The sequence below is a fragment of the Oryzias latipes genome, chromosome 19 (genome assembly GCF_053564925.1).
Source record: "Oryzias latipes strain Hd-rR chromosome 19, Olatipes_Hd-rR_3.1".
NCBI classification, from domain to species: domain Eukaryota; kingdom Metazoa; phylum Chordata; class Actinopteri; order Beloniformes; family Adrianichthyidae; genus Oryzias; species Oryzias latipes.
In genome coordinates, this window is record NC_136255.1 from 13,506,995 (window position 1) to 13,526,585 (window position 19,591).

At 40.3% G+C, this 19,591-nt stretch overlaps 1 protein-coding gene across 1 annotated transcript in view; it reads right to left on the bottom strand.

Annotated features, from left to right (window-relative positions):
* LOC101166504 (glutamate receptor ionotropic, NMDA 2C) overlaps window positions 1-19,591 on the bottom strand; it is an 85,842-nt gene that overhangs the window by 12,341 nt on the left and 53,910 nt on the right. Inside the window, exons 9-11 of the mRNA XM_078938160.1 lie at window positions 13,325-13,493; window positions 1,010-1,163; window positions 568-693 (exon numbers count right to left, since the gene is read on the bottom strand). Of these exons, the coding sequence (XP_078794286.1) occupies window positions 568-693; window positions 1,010-1,163; window positions 13,325-13,493 (449 nt within the window). The remainder of the gene's footprint in view (window positions 1-567; window positions 694-1,009; window positions 1,164-13,324; window positions 13,494-19,591) is intronic.

Genomic DNA, 19,591 nt, shown 5'->3' on the forward strand with positions numbered 1-19,591 from the left:
AAAAATTAACTAAATTGATTGATGAAGAAGTCCAAACACAAAAAATTCTTGATTTTAGACCATAAACATACAATGAGCAAAGTTTAACGAAAAGGGATGAAGGTTTTAGCAAATGCTACTACCTCCGCCTGTTACTGTTACCCTTCACCTATATGTTGTAAAGAACGGTGCCAACACCATTAATCACACTGTGATTTGTGAAGTCAGGAATGCTAATTAAACTTTGTAAGTGACCTTTCAGGCATGGAAACATTGCTCTATTGGTGCTGCTTTCTGGGTTTGATAAGCCTCGAACTTGTTGGAAAAAGGCAAATGTTTCAGTGTTTTTCAAAATTAGGCATGGACGGAGCAAAATTCACAGTAGGATGAGGATTAGGAGCTTTTTTGGCACATTTTTATTTACTAGTACATATAAACACCTTTAAATCTCTTTACATTTAGGAAAAAGCACAAGTGACATTAATTTAGCGATAGTTTTTAACTTCACTCAGTTAATTCTCAAGTGACTTGATGATTCTAATTTATGAAACTACAAAAACAATAAGACAGGCAAAAAACTTGACTCACCTTTGGCGCTCACTAAACTGCGGTTGTAGCCAACCGGGCTGAAGTATTCAAACACAAATACGGTCACAGCCACCACGGTCAGGCACATCACGAACATCATGACCCAGACTGCTGGACTGTACGGCTCTGGACAGAACAGAGGATGTGTATTATAGATAAGTCAGTGATGGTGGTCGCTTTGTGTTGGATATGATAAAGATAAAAGAACAAAAGGCAAGAAATAGAATGTTGAAGATCTTGTGTAGAAACTAGTGGTCCGTGTTTTGGATTTATGTGAGTGCCTTCAGGGTTGATAAAGGGATTTAGTTGCAGGCTGCAGCTATCACTGGAATTAAAGCTTTTTGAGAAGTTTTCCAAGGCGCCTCCTGGGACTGCACTTGTAAATAGGCCATAGGAAGTGATGTGAAAAGGCCAGGCACTAACGTTTAACTCAATTCCTTACCAAGAAAAGCAGATGGGGATACCGTTCCGTTACTGCGTGCTACCATCACGCTGATGCCCGTCTCAACAAATGGCACAGAAAAGTCGATAATTTCAGAGCGCTCCTCATTGATGGTCAGAGAGCCGATGGCCATGTCGGCTCGTCTGTACACAACCTGAGAAAAGAAAAAAAGAAAAGAAAAATAGAAAAAACAAATATATATCTACACACAAAATGTGTTGGTAAATGACGAGCAATATCTCTGTTTCTTAACTTTTATTTTTGTTCTAAACAAACCTAACAAAAAATACTAATCTTTCAACCATGAAGCCACAAGCTTTCCTGTAGTGTGCAACAAACAGACATGATTTAATAGTTGTGTCTCTAGAGGGAAAATATACTTGTCTCATAAAATTAGAATGCATGTGGAGACAATGTTGCATCTTGAGACTGCTCCTTTCCAGAGCAGCTTATAAATGTTATATGAAAACAAAACCGCATGATTACAGCAGCAGAGTGCCTTCAGGCAAAGAGACGCTACCAAGAAAAGTCCTCTGAAGAACACCTGCTCAGGGTTCTCCACTTCCAATAACAGCTGCGGCTGAAATAGTGAACAAAAACTTCATTTTCAAAAAAATCTAGACAGTATATATGACTGCAAACCACTGACCTACATAACAACTTCTCAAAGAAACCATCTTCATCCTGGATGCATGATCTATATTTATTCTGTATTTTATAAGTTTGGAGAAACTTGAGCCTGAAAATAGGAAATGCTTTTTCTTCAGTCTTTTAAGACTTTTTTTTCAGTTCAAAAATCCAGTTCAGTCACAAAAACATCAAAAAATGTTTTCCATTATGGACATTTTTTTGTTTGTTCTAAAAAGATTTATCTTGTTTATGTCTACGATTTAACTTATGAGGTAGATTTAGTTAATTTGTTTTTATTTTTTTTGTTTATAATTAAAGAGGAATTGGTTAAAATGTTTGTTTAGTTGCTTCCCTGCCCCCTGTTGTGTATGGTATGGACTTGTCCATTGTTATATAGCTTCCCCAGTGTTAGTGCTGGTTCTTTAGGTCAGTACAGTCCCCTTTTGCTTCATATATTCATGTGGTTATTAGGGCCCGAGCACGGAGTGCAAGGACCCTATTGTAATTCGAATTTTTATTATTATTATTAGGGCCCGAGCACGGAGTGCAAGGACCCTATTGTAATTCGAATGTTTATTATTATTAGGGCCCGAGCACGGAGTGCAAGGACCCTATTGTATCTGTTAGGTTTATTATTATTATTATTCTTCCGACTTTTCCGTCGCCTTTTTGAGGCCTTTAACATACCCCAAAACTCACCAAATTTTGTATACACATCAGGAGTCGCAAAAAATTTCATATTTTATAGGAGAACGGCATAGGTAAACAAAAATGGCTCGATAGCGCCACCTGCAAAATTTGTTTTCGCGAGCACCTCCATATGCTTTATAGTACAAACCTGATTTTAACAGGGCATGTTCATCAGATAGAAACCTACAAAAAAGTCTCTTGGGACCAAGCTGTCAGTCGCACAGGAAGTCTGATATTTTGATGACAATATGTCATTTTTGCTGTATTTTGGTCATTTGCAGGCCTCGCTCTAGAACGAACTCCTCCTAGAGATTTGAGAGTAATGACTCCAAACTTTGGTTTTGTAAACTAGACACATGTCCGATGTTAAATTGCAAAGCTTTTAAGTTTTTATGGATGTTTGTGACCATGGCGGCGCGTCAAAATTGGAGGTCGTTTCGAAAACACGCCATGAAAAGAAAAATGGCCATTACTCAGCCATGCATAATCCAATCTGATCCAAAATTGATGTGCATGATTGTAGTCTGACTCTGAACACATCTGCAGTGAAAAAATCTGGAAAAAGTGTAGCGCCACCTGCTGGCAAGAGGAAATGACATGTTTTACTTGGAGCATCACTACTCCAAGTAGGATGAGCCGACACACCTGAAAATGACGTCCACCTGTTGAAAAGCCATTGAAGTTTACTCTGACAAAAAACCATAACTTTCAATGCGGGGGTGTGGTCGTGACAGAGCGGCAAAGTTGGGCATCTCGCTATGCACACAAAAGTTGCTCTCACGTGCACATTCCTTGTCCAATCTCACTGAAATTCAATGGATATGATGAAGCTTCTATTCTGAACCCATGGATATGACAATCTTGGACGAGCTCTATAGCGCCACCTAGTTATTGCATTGGGCACATTCTGCCCTGTATTTTCTCTTTGCTTTGTCCGATGTGCATGAAATTAAAACTGGAGATACTCAGAAGGGTCCTCTCTCATCATGTAAAGTTTCATGGGTGTACACCTGACGGTGCCTGCGTAACAGGAAGTGGTCGATTATGTGCACCCAAATAATAGAAATTTATTATAAATCAGCCGTTTGTCTCAGGAAGCTGAGATTTCAGAATTAGATGCCTTTAATAACCTCCAGCTTTGATATGTAACACTATAGGGTCTACGAGAAGCTTCATCACTTGATTTTTTTAATGAAATTTTGGACTGAACAAAGATTTTTAGCATAAATTCTGTTTAGGTTATCAGCACCAAGAATTCAACTTTCATAGGCATTTATGTGCTACTGCTTCCTAAAAAAATTCAGAATTATTGAAGTTACAGGTGAACTTTTAGACATCATTTCATCCAAAAAGGTCCGAAAACGTCTTTTTAGGCAAAACTGCAAACACCTATTTTTTTGCATAACTTATCTTTCAAATATCAGCACAAAAAAATTAAAAACGGTAGGGATCTGTGTTTGCTGCCTTCCATATTTTTTTCAGACTTAAAAGTGTAACAGATGATTTATAAAAAATCCTTTTTCATCCAAAAACCTGTGTTAAATCTGTCTAGACTCCAAACAAACATTTTTTTATGGTAACTTATGTTTCAACAATCGACACCAATTTTCACAGACCTATAGCTAAACATGTCCCATAGCTACCTGAATATTTTCATAGATATAAAATGAACTGGTCATTCTAACATCTGGCATTCTAACATCTAACATCTTACATGTCAAAGCCTCTCTCAGCCTGGCTCTGCTGAAGGAGTCGTGTTACAACCCCGCCCCCTCCTGCTGGGACCCCTGCTATGTAAATTAGCAAGCAGTGAACAGAGAGATGAGGAGTAAGAATGGCCATTATTCAGGCATGCATAATCCAAAGACAGCCAGTTAAACACTGAAAGACATATTTTTTCGGTATGTCTTTCATACATCTTTAGTATTAAAAACTCTCCAAGATGAATGTGCCTGACTCCACCTGCAGGTGGATCACAGACTTCCTGACGGACAGACAGCAGTATGTGAGGCTGGGGAAGCTCGTCTCAGATACTCGGACCACAAGCACCGGATACCCCCAGGGCTGTGTCCTTTCACCCCTGTTACTCTCCCTGTACACAAACAGCTGCACAGCTGGTCACCTGTCTGTCAAACTCCTGAAGTTTGCTGACGACACCACACTCATCGGCCTCATCTCTGACGGAGATGAGTCGGCCTACAGGAGTGAAATAGCCAGGCTGGTGTCATAGTGCAGCGCTAACAACCTGGAGCTTAATGCTCTGAAGACAGTGGAGATGACAGTGGACTTCAGGAAGGCCCCAGCCCCCCTCCCCCCTGTCATCCTCTGTGACTCCCCGGTGACCTCTGTGGAGTCCTTCTGCTTCCTGGGAACCATCATCAGCCAGGACCTCAAGTGGGAGCAGAACATCAGCTCCATCACTAAGAAGGTCCAGCAGAGGATGTACTTCCTGAGGCAGCTGAAGAAGTTTCACCTCCCTGAAAAGATGCTGGTAGACTTTTACACCGCCATCATCGAATCCACCCTCACGTCCTCCATCACAGTCTGGTTCGTTGCGGCCACGGCCAGAGACAAGGCCAAGCTGCAACACGTCATCCACTCAGCAGAGAAGGTGATCGGCTGCCACCTCCCGTCTCTCCAGGAGCTGCACATCTCCAGGACCTGGAGGCGGGCAGCCAGGATTGTAGCCAACCCCTCTCATCCAGGACATAATCTCTTTCGGCCCCTCCCTTCTGGCAAGAGGCTCCGGTCCATCAGGACCAGGACCTCGCGCCACAAGAACAGCTTCTTCCCCACTGCAGCCAGCCTGCTGAACAGAACCCCAACTCCCCCAGGTGACCCCCCCCCCCCCCCCCCGCCCACCAAAGGACTGTCGGTGCCACTTACAGGCCCCACCATCCCAGCCCATCTGTGCTCCCACTTTAATTCACCTTACTCTACTGTATATAGTGTGTTGTTGTTGTTAACTTAATTTTTAACTTATTCTTAATTGCACTATACACCAAGTCAAATTCCTCGTTTTGTAAAGTGCGCTCTACTGAACCTGGCAATAAAACTTTTTCTGATTCCTGATTCTGATTCTGATTCTATTAATCATTGTTTTTTATTCATTCAAAATGCAATTAAATCAATATTTTATCTTTTTTCTTTTCCTTTTTCTTCTTTTTTATCTCTTATATCCTTTTTTATAATCAATGTTTGAACTTCTTTTCCTTTCTATTGTCATGGTTTCAGTTTGTTGTCTTTTTTTTCGCTTTAGTTCTTGTTCTGTCTTGTTTGGTTCTGTTTCCTGTTTTATTTTGAAAGGTTTCCTGTCTTGTCATGTTTCTTGAGTTTTACTTCCTTTGGTCCCCATTCTGCCCTAATCGTGTTCACCTGTGTCTTGTCTGCCCTGTCTGTATATAAGTCTTGTCTCTGCCTTCCTCCTGTGCTGGTCCATTAACTTCTGCTCATGTTGATCACGTCTTCTTGTCTGGCGTCCATGTCCCTTGCCATGCCACAGTAAGTTTTTGTTTTTAGTTTTGTCATCCTGCTCTGTAGCGCTTTTTGTTAGTTAAATAAACCCACTTGCCCTGAACCCGTTTGCCTCCCGTCTCTGCGCCTGGGTCCTACCTGCTCTCGAGCCTCCCCCCCACACGACATCTATACATCCAATGAAATTAAACTACAAATCAACAAACACAACTGATAACAAATGTCTCTAAAAAATTATGTGTATATTTGCAGAACCTTAAAAACACCAAACAAATAACAAATGCTTCCCAATTAAAGCACAAAAAATGGAACACAAAATGTAAAACCCAAGTTAGAAATTGCAATTTGAAAAAGATACTTTTTTCAGCAGCTTTTCAAAATCAATCACCAATTCTACTCTTCTGTGGATGAAACAAAGAACTCCAGAACAATGAAGCCATTTCTCTAAGTCTCTCTCACCTTCAGTTTTAAACAAGGTCTGTGAAAATCCACCATACATTGGTCACATGAACTCAGAGACCTGCTAAAAGTGCACAATTGTAAAAGCTCTTTTATATAGACAACTGTTTGTTTGCTTAGAGCTCTAAATATAAAAAAAATGCTTTTCTATCACCTAGACACAGATGGAGAACCATATCAACTGGATTAATAACAGGGTGGCATGTTTAGACAACATGAAGCTGTCCATCACATTTTTGACCTAAACATGTAAACACATCCTTGGCTCTGCGGTTAGGAAATGGTATTTGGGAATCTCTTTATACCAGGAGCCAGCCTGGCCATTGGAACATCGCCACAGTGCCCATCCAGACTGGGACAGCAACGGGGTCCACTTCAGAGCCGTGAGCTGCTGTGTTTAACTCCAGCTGTCCCAGCAAGGGAGACAACTGCAGCAACATCCACTGACCAAGCTGACAAGCCCTGGCAGAAAAGATCCCCACAAGAAAAACACTGGCTCAGGCAGGCTGGTCAAAAAAAAATAGTTTTGCCATTGTCTTGCAGCTCGCAGATCAAGTGGTTTAGTTTTCCAGTAATGTCAGTCAAGAATGCAAGTTCAGATTCACAATGTTCATATTCACCATATTCAACAGACATCTCCTCCAATAGCACCTTAAAAATCCTGTGCTGTTTTGCCTTGCAGCTGAGGTTGTTTACGATTTTCAGAATAAGAGTCATTATATGTCCAGAGCCAATCACTTCTGCACATAAGGCCTGCTGGTGAATGACGCAGCAGTAATGCAGACATTTTGGAAAGTCTGGGTCAGCTTTACAGTGAGTGATGAAACCTGTTTGTCTATTGATCATAGCAGGAGTCCCATCTGCAGTCACTGCTACCAGCTTTTCTAATTGTACCTTTTTCTGCACAAAAACTCCTTCACCGTGTTATACATTTCAACTCCTCTTGTAGTTGTCTGTTAGGGCAGATGTGTCAGGAGTTCTTCTCTTGTGGAAACCAAAAGCTATGCTGTACTGTTGCCGTCCACAGACTCATCACACTGGACGTTAACCACCTGCACTTTGCAAGATCCCGGTCCAGCTAATTGGCCAAGTTATCAGACATAGCTGACACTCATCTAGACATTGTAGTGGAAATTGAATGAGTTCTATTGTTCTCATCCTTAGGGACAGTGATAGCAATTATCATCATTGCTTGAATTTTTTTCATGCTATATACAAAAGTCTTTGTCCCTTAAGGCAACAGATTACAGCCCCCCCCCCCCCCCCCCCCCAGGCTGCTGTCGTATTAACATTAGCTTGGAGCTCCAGAATGGACAAGAAAAAACGACGAGAATGGCTCGAACAGGGCGTTGCTCACGGGGCGGTCGCTCGTGCCATGCGGTCGCACGTGCTCGGGCCCGCTAAATGCTACTTGTAGCTTTAATTATTATTATTATTCTACCGGAAGAGTCGCCTTTTTGAGGCCTTTAACATACCCCAAAACTCACCAAATTTGGCACACACATCAGGAGTCGCGAAAAATTTCGTATTTTATAGGAGATTGGCATGGGCGCACAAAAACGGCTCGATAGCGCCACCTACAGTGACTTTTGTCCCGACGCCCCGCATACGCTTTAACGTACAAGCTTGATTTTTACAGGGCATGTTCTTCAGATGGAGACTTACAAAAAAGTCTGAAAGGACCCACCTGTCACTCGCACAGGAAGTCTGATATATTGAGGTCAATATGTCATTTTTGCTTCATTTTGGACATTTGCAGGCCTCGCTCTAGAACGAACTCCTCCTAGAGATTTTGGAGTAATGACTTCAAACTTTGGTTGTGTAAACTAGACACGTGTCCGATGTTAAATTGCGAAGCTTTTAAGTTTTTACGGATGTTTGTGACCGTGGCGGCGCGTCGAAAATGGAGGTCATTTTGAAAACACGCCATGAAAAGAAAAATGGCCATTACTCAGCCATGCAAAATCCAATCTGATCCAAAATTGATAGGCATGATTGTAGTCTGACTTTGACCACATCAGAAGTGGAAAAATCCAGAACAGGTGTAGCGCCACCTGCTGGCAAAAGGAAATGACATGTTTTACTTGGAGCATCACTGCTCCGAGTAGGATGAGCCGACACACCTCAAAATGATGTCCACCTGTTGAAAAGCCATTGAAGTTTACTCTGATAAAAAGCCATAACTTTCAATGCAGGGGTGTGGTCGTGACAGAGCGGCAAAGTTGGGCGTCTCGCCATGCACACAAATGTTGCTCTCACGTGCACATTCCTTGTCCAATCTCACTGAAATTCAATAGAGGTGATGAGGCTTCCATTCTGAACCAATGGATATGACAATCTTGGACGAACTCCATAGCGCCACCTAGATATTGACAAATATATTTTATGTCACATTCTGACCTATCTTTTCTCTGTGCTTTGTCCGACATTCATAAAATTACAGCAGGAGATACTCATAAGGGTCTTCTCTCATCGTCTAAAGTTTCATGGGTGTACACCTGACGGTGCCTGCGCAAGCCACCACCAAACAGGAAGTGGTTGATTGCGTTGCAGTCAGATAATTAAAAATTCATAAAAAATCAGCTGTTTGTATCACGAGGCTGAGATTTCAGAATGAGATGCCTCATAAATATCTCCAACTTAGATATACAGCACTTGCATGGGTGAACAAAAACGGCTTAATAGCGCCACCTACCATGTTTGTTTTTGAGAGCCCCGCCATGTTCTTTAACATACAAGCTTGATTTTTACAGGACATGTTCATCAGATGGAGACCTACAAAAAAGTCTCTTGGTACCAAGCTGTCAGTTGCACAGGAAGTCTCCTATATTGATGTCAATATGTCATTTTTGCTCTATTTTGGTCATTTGCAGGCCTCGTTCTAGAACGAACTCCTCCTAGAGATTTTTGAACAATGACTCCAAACTTTGGTTTTGTAAACTAAACACATGTCCAATATTAAATTGCGAAGCTTTTAAGTTTTTACTGTTGTTTGTGACCGTGGCGGCGCGTCAAAATTTGAGGCCGTTTCGAAATCACGCCATGAAAAGAAAAATGGCCATTACTCAACCATAAATAATCTAATCTGATCCAAATTTGTTGTGCATGATTGTAGTCTGACTTTGAACACATCTGCAGTCGAAAAATCCGAAACAGGTGTAGCGCCACCTGTTGGCAACAGGAAATGACATGTTTTACTTGGAGCATCACTGCTCCCAGTAGGATGAGCCGACACACCTCAAAATGACGTCCACCTGTTGAAAAACCATTGAAGTTTACTCTGATAAAAAACATATCTTTCAACGCAGGGGTGTGGTCTTGACAGAGCGGCAAAGTTGGGCGTCTCGCCATGCACACAAATGTTGCTCTCATGTGCACATTCCTTGTCCAATCTCACTGAATTTCAATGGATATGATGAAGCTTCCATTCTGAACCCATGGATATGACAACTTTGGACGAGCTCTATAGCGCCACCTAGTTATTGCATGGGGCACATTCTGCCCTGTATTTTCTATGTGCTTTTTCCGATGTGCATGAAATTAAAACTGGAGATACTCAGAAGGCTCTTCTCTCATCATCTCAAGTTTCATGGCTCTACATCTGACGGTGCCTGCGTAAGGCACTGCCAAACAGGAAGTGGTCGATTCCGTTGCAGTCATATAATCAAGCTTTATAGGAAATCAGCCGTTTGTCTCAGGAAGCTGAGATTTCAGAATTAGATGCGTCCTACAAAGCTCCACGTTTGAAAAGCAGCACTATACGTAGGAGAAACATTTAACCACCTTAATCACCCTATTGTGCTAAAAGCAAATTTTTGGACATTTTGACTCAAGCAAATATTTTTATCATAACTTCTGTTTAATTTATCAGCACCAAAATAAAAAATATTTACATTTATAAAATGAACTGGTCAACTCTAGGATTTTATTTATTCAATCTTACATCCTCAAGCTTTTCATCAGTCTCCCCTGCTGCAGTAGGGGAGTTAGCCCCCCCCCCCCCCGGCTGTGTGCTCACATGTAAATTAGCCAGGAGTGGCAGACAGAAAGTAGAACAGTTAGAAAGCCTAGTTCAACACTAAAATACAGCAATTTCCTTTGTTTTGTTTGTCTTTTATACATCCTTAGCACTAATCATTGCTTTTTTATTCATCCAAAATACAATTAACTTTATATTTTATCTTTTTTTTTTTTACAAACAAAACATATGAATGTGCTCCAAAACAAAACCCAGCCTCAGTACACTCCTACAGATGTAACATCAGACAGTAAATGTCTCTTTTATGCTTTTTTTAATCAATGCTGCAACTTCTTTTCATTTCCTTTCAATACATCCAATAAAATTAAACTACAATGACAACAAACACAACATATAGCAAATGTCTCTAAGAAGATTGTGTATATACAATATGTACCACCTTTAAACACCAAATAAATAACAAATCTTTCTAATAAAATCACAAAAAATGGAACACAAAATGTAAAACCCAAATTAGAAATTGCAATTTTAAAAAGATACATTTTTCAGCAGCTTTTCAAAATCAATCACATATTTTACTCTTCTGTGGATGAAACAAAGAAGTCCAGAATAATGTAGCCACTTCTCCAAAGTATCTGTCACCTTCAGTTTTAAACAAAGTCTGTGAAAATCCATTATACATTGGTCACATGTATTCAGAGACCTGCTAAAAGTGCACAATTGTAAAAGCTCTTTTATATAGACAACTGTTTGTTTGCTTGGAGCTCTAAATATAAAAAAATGCTTTTCTATCACCTAGACACAGATGGAGAACCATATCAACTGGATTAATAACAGGGTGGCATGTTTAGGTTTAAACTTACATCAATAGACAACATGAAGCTGTTCATCACATTTTTGACCTAAACATGTAAACACATCCTTGGCTCTGCGGTTAGGAAATGGTAATTGGGAATCTCTTCATACCAGGAGCCAGCCTGAACATTGGAACATCACCACAGTGCCCATCCAGACTGGGAAAGCAACGGGGTCCACTTCACAGCCGTGAGGCTGCTGTGTTTAACTCCAGCTGTCCCAGCAAGGGAGACAACTGCAGCAACATCCACTGACCAAGCTGGCAAGCACTGGCAGAAAAGATCCCCACAAGAAAAACACTGGCTCAGGCAGGCTGGTCAATAAAAAAATATAGTTTTGCCAATGTCTTGCAGCTCGCAGATCAAGTGGTTTAGTTTTCCAGTAATGTCAGTCAAGAATACAAGTTCAGATTCACCATATTCATATTCACCATATTCAGCAGATATCTCCACCAATAGCACCTTAAAAATCCTGTTCTGTTTTGATTTGCAGCTGAGGTTTTTTATGATTTTCACAATAGGAGTCATTATGTGTCCAGAGCCAATCACTTCTGCACATAAGGCCTACTGGTGAATGACGCAGCAGTAATGCAGACATTTTGGAAAGTCTGGGTCAGCTTTACAGCTTACAGTGAGTGATGAAACCTGTTTGTCGGTCAATCATAGCAGGAGCCCCGTCTGAAGGTATGGCTACTAGCTTTTCTAATGGTACCTTTTTCTGCACAAAAACTCCTTCACCATGTTATACATTTCAACTCCTCTTGTAGTTGTCTGTTAGGGCAGATGTGTCAGGAGTTCTTCTCTTGTGGAAACCAAAAGCTATGCTGTACTGTTGCCGTCCACAGACTCATCACACTGGACGTTAACCACCTGCACTTTGCAAGATCCCGGTCCAGCTAATTCGCCAAGTTATCAGACATAGCTGACACTCATCTAGACATTGTAGTGGAAATTGAATGAGTTCTATTGTTCTCATCCTTAGGGACAGTGATAGGAATTATCATTGCTTGTTTCTTAATCTGATAAAACCTTCTTCTACTTGATGAGAAAATGAGCAGGTCTAAACGAGGCTTAGATTTAAGAATTTTTTTCATGCTATATGCATAAGTCTTTGTCCTTTAAGGCAACAGATTGCAGTCTACCCCCCCCCCCCCCCCCCCCCACACACACACACACACAGGCTGCTGTCATATTAACATTAGCTTGGAGCTCCAGAATGGACAAGAAAAAACAATGAGAATGGCTCGAGCAGGGCGTTGCTCACGGGGCGGTCGCTCGTGCCAGGCGGTGGCACGTGCTCGGGCCCGCTAAATGCTACTTGTAGCTTTAATTAGTCTTTTTGTTGGGCCCTAATTATTATTTCTTATACCATGGTCCGGTTGAATACTCGATTCTGATTGGCTGCTGGTTGTGCATTAAAACCTGATATCGGCACGGTAACCACACGGTAACCGCACGGTAACCACACGGTAACCGCACGGTTATCAGGTGGTACGTGATCGCGCTGCATCACGTAACACATAGTCCGTTTTTTGTGAGAAAAGCAATCCAAATTGGAAAAAAATACAAGAATTAAGGACTAAAAACTGGTTAATATGAATTGCTTTTGTAACTGACCATGGTTTAAGCGGGTTAATGGCCTTCGAAGTGTGCGTTATTACTTTTAAACACACTTCACGGAAGCAACCGTCCGACACGAAGCAGAGGACGGTTCAGGCTTCCACAGCGTGTGTTAAAAAGTAATAACGCAAACTTCGAAGGCCATTAACCCTTACTTATTGTGGACAAAGAATTCTTGCCAAAAGGGAATCAAACAGTTTTTAAACAAAAACACTTTTCCCCTGATGACTGAGTGTGAACCCTCAACTTTAATGCACTTATTTACTTTAAACGGAGCATTATTTAGGCCAAAGATTGACATTTGGACTTGTTGTTTGAGACTTTTCCTTATATGCATAATTCTAGTTTTACTTTTTAGAAAAGTAGTTTGAGCCTAAAAATACAGAAGTTTTTTGGCGGCAAACCTGTGTGAACAGATTTTATGCAAATTTCTGCTCTGCACTGGTTGAATTCAGCTTTTTAAATCAACCCACCTGAACATGTTTCTTCCAAACATACTTGAAATGACAAAAATGTTGCTTGCGACTACTTCAGTGAATTTCTATAAGTCTTTTATTTATTTATTTATTTAATTTTGTATCTTGACTGAGGCAGCTGTGCATTTCTCACCTCCCCGATCATGCCGTTCCAAACTCCGTGGACCAGTTTGCCGTGTTTTCCATTGGTGACCAAATAAAGGTCAAAGGAGAACTTGATGTTTCGGGACAGCTTCTTGAGGATGTCTATGCAGAAACCTTTGCAGCACAATTTGGTGTAAGACTCTGTGGGGCCAAAAACACTGCAGGCAAAGAGAGAAAGACATATGCAAAATTATAAAAAATATATATTTTTTAGCATCTTGACATGAATAACTTCTTCCCTGGGAGCTGGAAATGTTCCCATATTTAGCTCCAGAGGCAAAAGCCGTTGTTTAACTTGGTCCAAAGTAAAGCAGAAAGCTCTGTGAAGGGCAGCCACTTGCAGGATCATTAGCTAAAATCAATGTAAGTGTCTTTTGGAGCGATGGGGGAGAGACCAGAAAACTGTAACCATGCAGAAATACACCATTGTAACAAAGGCCACAGCACATGGCTGAGTGACCTTGATGGCCTATAATCAGAGTTTATTAAAGGATCTATGGGACACTCACTTCCACTCTTTGGCCTCACTACTTAATGGGGTATAGAGGAAGACAGCAGAAGAAAGACTTTTGAGTAAAAATAAGGTTAGGGTACTATTCGAAAACACAAACGCTGGAAAAAAAATATTTAGTTAAATAGGTTTTAAAAATTGAGTCATGTTAGCACTAAAAAGTGATGAGAAAAACCACAAAACAAGAGCGGAGGATTAAATGAAGGAATTCTGTCAAGTGATTAAGACTAACAGATTGTTTTTTTAAAGTGCGTGCATTCATTTTAACATAAAAAAACGAATTGTACTCTGACAGCTTTTTCTTTCATGGGGATCTAATTCTGATAAATTCAGTGTTAATTAACTGCTGCAAGAGTCGGCCACCTGTCGTCATTATACACACTCCACTAGCAATTCACCAGTGCACACAAAAACCGTCTCAAACTGGGTCGTCTTGTGTTTATACACTCGGCGCCGTCCTCCGGGGAATGGCGGCATTTATGCTACGCTGTGTGGTCTCCACAAACTGCCCAAAAACTGGCGCAGCGTGGAGGAGAGGATGAGGCAGCTGGACCATAGAGATGAAGATTCTCAGGTGAAAAACTGACAGAAAGCTCATAGTGAAGGTCCAGATAAACCCTGAGAGGGAAGAGGCCAAAGTTTTAGAAAGGATGGGGGAGGAGAAGGAGATAAGGGAGGTATCAAATAACTACACAAAAGGAGGGGAAAAACTGGTTTTCCTCAACCACAGAAAGTTTCTCATTGTTTTATGCATTTATTAACAAAAAGGGGTCAGTTTAACCTAATGTATTAAGTTCAGAATTAGATTCCAGAGTAAGATGTTCTTTACAGAGCCAAACAAACATTAGATGATAAAAATCACAATTCTTCATTTTATTATATTTTATCATAAAACCAAAAAAAATGGAAGTAAACTGTGTCCTCACATATGCAACACAATACCCAGAAACCCCCTGATATGAAAATCATATAGACAATAAAAGCTTTCATCATTGGCTTAGTGTGGTTGCACCAAAATGACAGCAACACTTTGATTACCCTAAAAACCACATTAGTTAGTTCCTTCAAGTTGCAGCCTAGGGCTCCACAATCGAAACTGTGACATGTGAATGTATGCACTTTTTATTTAAAAATATGAACATTTAACCCTTGTGCCATCCAATGAGCCCACCCTTATATTGACGTGTTATCCCTACCATGACAACGGTGGACAAAGGTGAAGAGGATTTCATGTAATCCTTGGACACCAGTGAAGATCACAAATGAGGTTTAACGCACTGTCTAGTGGGTCTAGATGACCCCACTCCCAATGTTAAAGTGCCTAGGATAGCACAAGGGTTACAAATTTGTTTGAGATATTTCAGAACATTAAGACTAGTCGGCTGACAAACAGCTTGTATTTTAATCATATTTATCAAAAATATTTTAACTATTTCTTTAAAGTCATGAGTGCAGGATCTCTGTTCCCAAGGAGCACTTGTCTGTATGAAGCAACATTCACACTCCCTCAGCAGTGAGAGTTCTAGCGACTGCTTCCAATGAATAGTCTGTTAATAAATTAGCGTTTCGGGCTCTTGTGTTTAAAACTCACGTTGTCAGGTGTAGCTATGCCAGTTTTTGCAACCGTTTATGGGCACTGCGTGCAAAACATGCAGCTATTGAATATGCATTTCAAGTTAAACAAGGTCAAACTTTGACCAATCAGGGACCTGACTTTGGTAGTGACATTTTAATAACGTCTATTTTAAATCATGGAAGTGCCAACCATTTAAAAATTCATTATCGAGGAGAAATTAATAAGAGAAATTAATAATTGCAGTTTGTGCCCGGCTGGAATAATGACGCTAAGTCGTTCATATATTCTACTCAGTTCATATATTCCTGGAGCAAGGCATGCAAGATTTGTACTGCTTTGACAGTTTGCACCAAGGCTCTTCCAACTGAAGGTGGCAGACATGCGCTAGTAAAAAGAAGAAAAAGCACCACGTTTAGCGTGGTGTGTCAGTAGCTTGAAAAATATTGCACAAGACACAATGCAACATCAAATATAAAAGTTTAAAAAGTTAAAACTTTAGAGCTAATAAAATCTTCCTGAATAGTCTTCCTCTAAGCCCTTTAAAGTCCCACCCTGGTCACCTTTTGATCTATTGTAAAGATGTTCACAATGGCCTCTTAATAATGATTATGCTGTTGTTTGCCAAAATTGAAAATAAAAATTGTTGTTTTTAGAACAAAGTTTCTGCAAAGCTGCAGCAGTTCATTAGAAATTCGCCTCTGAACAGTTTAGATCTGGAGCAACCCCGCCCCCCTTCCCCTCTCTGTTACTGAGAGCTCAGAGTAGGGAGCTTGAGGCCCGCGTAGTGCCTTTTTCTACGTCACAAATACAATCTTTTTAAAAGGCCTTTTTTATCTGCTCCTGATTCTTAATGATTTGAATAAAGAAATCCTCAAAAATGCTAATTTGAGCTTAATTTTCTTTTTATATGTCCTCCATCATGAGAAAATGCCACAAGAACGTGCCAAAAAACACCAAAATAACGACATTTAGGACATTTCTAATGTTTTAAGGATAGTAAGGGCAAAGAGTTGAATCCAAATTCACTTTCAAAGTCACACTCTAACATATTGTAATATCCTGTTGATCTTTACCAATGTTTTTAAAGGGAAAATCAACATGAGGACGACATGTTCAGTCATGTTCACTATGATACATTTCATTAAAACTGTCACAATAAATGAATCACATCTGAAAGCTAAAACAGATGCAACCAGACACGTGTGTCCCTTCAAACTAATTGAATCTGCTGTGAACGAAAAATTAACAGTGACGCAAACGCTTTTTAAAAATTTCTTATCACACATTTTTCTTTTTTTATATTATATATCATTTAAATGTCTCAAGGATATTTTCCTGTTTTTGGAGTAAAAGCTTTTCAAATCAGATTGCTAAGAGAGGAATTCCTGCTCCTAATCAGTGCAGAGGTGGACTCAGCCCTCTGGCAAAAGAAACCATCATCCATCCAAAGGCTCGGATTTTAATGAGCAAGACAAAAAGTTTTAATCATGCCAAACATCTGCTCTACGGAGAATCTTCTCAGATTATGTGATTTATAAATAAGCGGTCCTCTCTCTTACTCTTTCCCCGCTTCCTGTTTGTTGGTCACCTTCCAAATAGGACATGCCAGGCTAAGAGAAATTGTCAAAGAGAAACCCTCGGCGGGATAACATTGTCCCATGCTTTGACAGATGTCTCTGTATCGAACAGATAAATCTTCTTTACTGGCAATCAATGTGGCATTGCATCCAAGAACAGCCGCTCCATATCTCTTTCTATAATTAATGTGCCAGAGATGATCAGATCCACAATCTGCATATAGCGGACACACCAGCATATGGACTCGCTGTTGAGAGCACAAAGAGCATTCGTCGACTTAATTGTTTGTTTTTTTGCTAGGCAGGTGAATAAAAGGTTGATTGAAAATCGAAAAAGAGGTGAATTTTCTGCACAGTGAACATGCTGCTAATGTGTGACTTTAAAAAGAAATTTGTCAGTGAAACGGTTTCCCAGCTCAACCTTAAGCTGGCTGTCCCTCTTTACGTAGACTTGGTCAGGATTTTAACTCGAGAATCTTTCAACATCTGAGATATTATGATAGATTTCTGCTAAAGTTTGTGAAGCTTCCTGCTGAAAAAAGAGAAGTTCCTTTTTTTGGGGACTTCAACGCTGGCACTTTTAATGTATCTGCAGCAATGCTGGTACTTCTGTGTCTTTTTCTGGGTATTTGAACTTGGGTCATGGCTAATGGACTTAAAACCTTCATGAAACATTTCAAGTGGCTTCCTCGCTCAACACTCAACATCAAGACAAGTGAGAAACTGTTCCATATTCTGGATAGTTTTTCTATGTAGTGTATTATTATACCATGGTCTGGGTGAAAACTTGATTCTGATTAGCTGCTGGGTGTGCATTAAAAAGTGATAACGCACGGTAATAACCACACGCCCCAAAGAGAAGTTCCGGTCACCTAAAAATCTTCTTTGTCAATGCGCCGGCTTCTTTAAAACAACCTTTTGCTTCATCATCTTGACAAAAACAAACGGTAAGAGGTGAACTTTCTCTCTGAACCAATGCTTCATTCAGCCCATCGGAAAGATCATCATATATGTATTGCTTTATATCGCCGAATCTTGACTGCAGCGGTGGTGCGGCGCATTGTCTCGTTACCATGACAAGGCGCTGCACCACGTAACAAATAGTCCGCTTTTTATGAAAAGCGGACTATTTGCGATCCAAATCAGAACAAAAACAATAATTAAGGACTAAAAACCGGTTAATGTTTATTTATTTTGTAAGTGACCATGGTATAAGCGGGTTAATGGCCTTCGAAGTGTGCATTATCACCTTTTAACGCACTTCGTGTCGGACGACTCAGGCTTCCACGGCGTGCCTTAAAAAGTGATAATGCACACTTTGAAGGCCATTAACTCGCTTATACCATGGTCACTCACAAAATAAATAAACATTAACCAGTTAGTAGGCAAACGAATAATTTCCTTATTATTAAAGTCCTTAATTCTTGGCCATTAACCTTTACGTTTTCATCTTTGTTTTTCAAACTGTAATCATAACTTGAAAATTCCAAAATGCAAAAATTTTATTTTAACCCTTGTGCTATCTTAGATGACCCCATCCTTGCATTGATGTGTTCTCCATACCATGAAAAAGGTGGCTAAAGGTGGAAAGATTTCATGTAATCCATGGACACCAGTGAAGATCACAAATCATAGAAGAAAAAGGTTTCGGCACACTGTATAGTGGGTCTAGATGACCCAACTCCCAATGTTAAAGTGCCTAGGATAGCACAAGGTATCATACAAGATATCATACAAGAGATTGTATAAACCACATGGGAACTCGGGGTTTATAAAACGTAAAATATTACGCTTCAAGTCACCATTGTGGCACAAACGGCAATTCTCCTCCATGATCAGTTTTCAAACGGTTGGCAACTTCTGTAACTTAAAACAGATGCCATCCAAATATCACCACCAAAGCTGGATCCCTATTTAGTCAAAGCTTGACCTGGTTTAACTTTCAATGCACGTTCAACGCCTGCACGTTTTGTACATAGAGCCCGAAAACAACCTTAAAAATGTGCTTTGCTTCGCATGAACAAGTATTTAACCAGAAGCACAAAACGCACAATTACGTGTGATTACATAGAGTTCGTGTTAAAAGTGGTCACTTAAACGCTCATTGCAGAAGGCGGTGGAAACATAGTAGGGAAAATTTCCATTTTCAATTACATTTTTGTGGACACAGTTCCACACTTTACTTTCTGAAACTATTAAACTATTATTGTTTAATTAATACTTCAAATACAATTACACAGTATTCATTCAGGTTTTTTCCCCTGCATTACTAGCAAAGTTGAAAGTCAACCAAGTTTGTCATGGTTTGAGTTTGTTGTGTCTTGTTTTTCGTTTTAGTTCTTGTTCTGTCTTGTTTGGTTCTGTTTCCTGTTTTATTTTGAAAGGTTTCCTGTCTTGTCTTGTTTCTTGAGTTTTACTTCCTTTGGTCCCCAACTGCCCTGATCGTGTTCACCTGTGTCTTGTCTGCCCTGTCTGTATATAAGTCTTGTCTCTGCCTTCCTCCTGTGCTGGTCCATTAGCCATTGTCTCGGTGTTCACGTCTTCAAGCCATGTTCCTTGTTTCATGCCACGCCACAGGGAGTTTTTGTTTTT